Here is a 4470-nt window from a genome sequence, read left to right on the forward strand (position 1 = left end):
AAAAATATTTAACTGAATTTGGAATGAACTCACCTGTTCGAAATGAAAATGCATCTGATCATTTTAAATTCTCAATTTTGCGTTCTTACAAGAATTTGTAGAAATCAGTTTACCAAAATTAGTAAATGATCAAAAATATGCTTTTAATGTTATTACAGAAAGCGTAATGAATTATCAAGAGTTTTTTTTTTAGATTTTTTTTAACAAAAAACATCATATACTCAGAAGTCTTATAAAATTCTTATTTTAATTCTTTTTTTTTCTTTTTTTTTTCTTCATCAACTTCAATCGAATTCTTTATCAACCATAAATTATTTCTTTTTTATCTGTATTTATTTTTATCATTTATAACGCTAGAAAAATTTCAATCCGTTTTCATTAACCGTTTTTTTATATTTACTTGCCGATCACATTAAACAATAATATTTGAATAAAAAATTCTACATATCATGGTCCGAAGGCAAAATAAACAACCAATCACGGGCGAAGCTGTGACGGGTTGGCTAGTATAATGTAAAATAAAAAAATATCATATTAAAGTAAACATTAGACTATATTATTACATATTTTTTTTTACACTTTTTATAATTAAATAAGTCAAAAATAATAATAAAAATAAATATATGTTTACAAATAGCTATAAAGTCGGTGTTGTAATAAAAATTAATAAGGTAATTCATCATCGTCGTTTTCGTCTTCATCAGTCGAACTGTCATCAGGATTTATTGTGAGTATGATGGGCTCTAATATTTCATCCCTTAACCCTTCCTTTATGAAATCTGCATCTTGGAGTTTATTGTAATGTTCATCACACTTAGTCCAAACCTCTTTAGTTATCTCATCTAAGGCATTATTTACCAACACTTCAACATCTGTCATTTTGAAAGTGCTGTTTTTTTTTGCGGCTTCACCCTTGACTTGCGCCCAAATCAGCTCAATTGCGTTGTACTGACAGTGGTAAGTTGGGAGTTTTACCACTTCATGACCCATTTGTAATGCGACTGCATTAAGCTTATATTTTTTTTCTCGAGGAGTAAGATAAATATAGCGGTTCTGAAACCTACTCCCTACTCCCTACTCCCTACTCCCTACTCCATACTCCCTACTTCCCACTGATCGACCACGTAACCTATGTATATTTCATCCCTCCATGCATATCGTGTACGTGAATGATCTACCCTCACCCCCACCACTTTCGCTGTCGCTCGGTCGCGTACCACTACTGCAGACGCCGCTACCTACCCCACCGCCAGCGACGCGGCGATCCCAGGAATATTAGCCGACCAATACTTAAGAAAATATAATAAAATGTGATCTTATGCTTATACATTTATAATTCATTCCTATAGTTAAATATATTAAAATGCCTATTAGTGAATAGCACATTACAATTGCTTTTAGTCGCCAGGATGTCGCGGATTCTTAATAAATGTTACACTAGCGCTACCCATGTTATTCACTAAATATTGCCGAACAAAATCGTTAGTACCTGAGCATCCATTCTAGCAGAAAGTCGTTTTCAGTATTTTAAAAAGAGTTTATTTAAAAGTATTATTTGTAAAGTGTTTATTATATTTATACTACACGATTTTCAAAAAAACATGGCTGGTTCTAGCGCAGCGTTATACAGGAAGAAGACTTTCATTTATGTGCCTCCATCACCGCCGGCTGAACTTATCCAATCTACATCTTACACACTCGACTTTGCAGCTCGTAAGTTTGTTCAAATCGGCGTTGACCCAACAGAAAAATTTAAAGTCATCGTACATTTGTTAACTTCGTCGCGTTACGTGTATATTACCCCAGATTTTTTAAAAAAATTTTTCTCGTTTATGGGGAGTATTTTATCCTTTATACTTGACACTCCACAAAGGTATAAGCGAGTGGTATTTTTCGAAGACGAAATGATTAAATTATCGAGTATGGTATACAACGAAGAAAATATGTTGGTGATAGAAGCAAAAAAACAACAAGGATATAGAGTATTGCTGAATCGAGCGGACCTTATTCGCCTTCAATATCTGGAGCGTTGTATTATTGAGAGTATTAGTCGGAAAGAAATATTCACCATACCGATAATTCTAAAACAATATGATGCGATTGTTAATTTTCTGTACGCGAAATGTTCGCTCGAAAAACAGCCACCGAAAAATGTCGATGAGATGAGAATGTTTGTTAATAAAAACACGCATTATAGTAGCGAAATAGTCGAAACTTGTCCAGACTTAACCGATCAAATACAAATGTGTGCAGCTAAACAAATATCAGAATCTATTCTAAATCGGATGGCGCAAGACTCGCAAGAGGTAATTCATAAATATATTATTATTACATGTACAAAAATATTGATTTCATTATTTTCAGCCGCTGGATCATATTGACGACTCCCAGGTACCAGACGAGATTCGTAGCCCACAGTTGTGTGACGTGAACGATGGGTCAGATTTTTTCAATCAATTCAGGGAACTGTCTCTATTCATTACGTCACCCCCTCCTCAACCGACATTTGCCGAACACCCAACACCAGTACGCAATGTTAAGCGACAACTATTTTAATTTTTTGTAGAACGCTAATAAGTGAAATAAAAACATACGCGATATTTAAAAAAACAAGTTTTTTTTATTTATTAGAATAAGTTTTTACATTATAAGGATAAAATACAAGGTCTAAAATTATAAAAGTTAAATACAAGGTTTACAATTTTCTAACATCTCCACTGAATGGATTATAAGTTATAACTTGATCAGGTAAAATGAGGCAATATGCTGCAGTCTTGGCCGGAACGTTTGCGGTTGTCTCGAACTCTATGCGTAAGTCAACTGTCGTCGATTTCACATTATCATTTTGACGTGATAAATCTACAACGACTATAGGTACAAAATCTTGAAATGTTTTTCTCGAGAGTAATGGTAAAGAGTTATCTCTATCGTAGTACGACTTTTGAAAATCAGTATACGCTTTGTACAACAAAGAAGTGATTTTATCCGTAAAGTCTACACGGAAATCTTCAAACGGACAAACCTCAGAATTTAAATGAACTTTAAGATTTTTCAGGCTACAGTGATCGAATAATCCTGAGGGGTTAATCAAGTTGTTTTTTCGATCTGTTTGAAATCCTATGATTGCAAACCTAGGTTTTACAAGTAAGTTACTAGATTTGACAGTCCACGAAAGTAGGATGAAATAGTCGATTCTAGGGCCCCCGCAAAACCTCCCAAACCTCCTCCGCCTTACCCCGCACTACATACCCCGCCTTACTACATACCCGCCGCGCCGCCGCCGTCGAAACCCAACCTAATCTAGCCTTACCCCCCACTCCCCTCTTTCTCGTCATTACCCCCACCCCCTTCTCCACTTCCTAAACGTCGGCGCCTTATCGGATCCGCTTAATATTATTATTATTATTAATATCATTAATAAGGCAGAGTTCGCACCCGATTCGTATAAAGAAGCGTAATGTATAGTGAATTTATTGTCAATGTCTATCATTTTTAGACATCACGTTCTGTGTATCCTCAGCTTAATAAGAACCACATATGTATTTGTTTATCATGATATTACACGAGTACCGCGCGCTCCGGCGTTTAGCTGGTAAATATCATAATGTCTCCAGAGTCCGTAACATATGTGTTTGACGTTAGCTCTCGAGTACATTATTATTATGTTTAAACATAAAATATAAACGATTTTTTTTCTCCTCGAGTTTATTATTATACTCGTCTCTATTTGATATCAATATGTTTAATTGTATTACGTGCGGCAAAGTGTTTAACGTCAAGAGTAATTTAAACACACACAGCAAAACACATGATGGAGTCGAATTGTCGTGTGGTATCTGCTTGATCAGCTTCACACGGAGAGACAACCTCGTGAGACACGTCCGAGAAAAACATGGTTGGTAAACAAAATAATACATAATATATTTCCCCGGTTTAATATTCAAATAAAACATTTTTCATAATGTCTGTTTGGATATGGGAATGATTTTAATCGGGCTGTGGGGAAAAAAATCGCTACAGTAACTCCGGTCAATACTCTAGTATCAGGTAATAATATTTATAACAAACCATACTGGTAATTTATTAATCTTAAGTTTTTTATCTCTAAATATTTTGTAAAATAGACCACACGTTAAAGCAGTCAGCTGCTGGGGATAATAATATTATGTATGTTATGAGCGCTCCCTCCACCTCTACCGCCGATAACACGTCGTCATCATTGCCGTCACCGCCGGCCGTTCTCGATACAATTTCTGCTTCCAATACGAATAATACCGCTGCTATCACTACCAACTACCTTATAGCTAACAAGCGCTCTATCGTCTCGCGTAAACGTTACAATGACAATTCTGTGAGAAATGTGAAAAAAAAGAAAAACCGTATGACCTCATCTGTATTCAATAACGAACCCGGATTTCGTGAAATCGACTCGTCTTTTGCCCGCACTGTAGTATGGTATTTTAGAAAAAA

At 35.3% G+C, this 4470-nt stretch overlaps 1 protein-coding gene across 1 annotated transcript; it reads left to right on the forward strand.

Annotated features, from left to right (window-relative positions):
• Nucleotides 1–1601: 1601 nt before the first annotated feature.
• LOC112680119 lies at nt 1602–2556 on the forward strand. The gene is made up of 2 exons (XM_025550116.1): nt 1602–2306; nt 2365–2556. The coding sequence occupies exons 1-2, from the start codon at nt 1602–1604 to the stop codon at nt 2554–2556; spliced, it is 897 nt and encodes a 298-aa protein (XP_025405901.1).
• Nucleotides 2557–4470: the final 1914 nt, after the last annotated feature.

The sequence above is a fragment of the Sipha flava genome, unplaced genomic scaffold, assembly GCF_003268045.1.
Source record: "Sipha flava isolate LNK unplaced genomic scaffold, YSA_version1 17495_pilon_pilon, whole genome shotgun sequence".
Taxonomy (NCBI): Eukaryota; Metazoa; Arthropoda; class Insecta; order Hemiptera; family Aphididae; genus Sipha; species Sipha flava.

Excerpts from the sequence above, each read along its gene's own strand:
- LOC112680119 (XM_025550116.1), top strand. The coding sequence starts at position 1,602 with ATGGCTGGTTCTAGCGCAGCGTTATACAGGAAGAAGACTTTCATTTAT. Across the intron at positions 2,307-2,364 it reads TGGCGCAAGACTCGCAAGAG|CCGCTGGATCATATTGACGA; the intron begins GTAATTCATAAA and ends CATTATTTTCAG.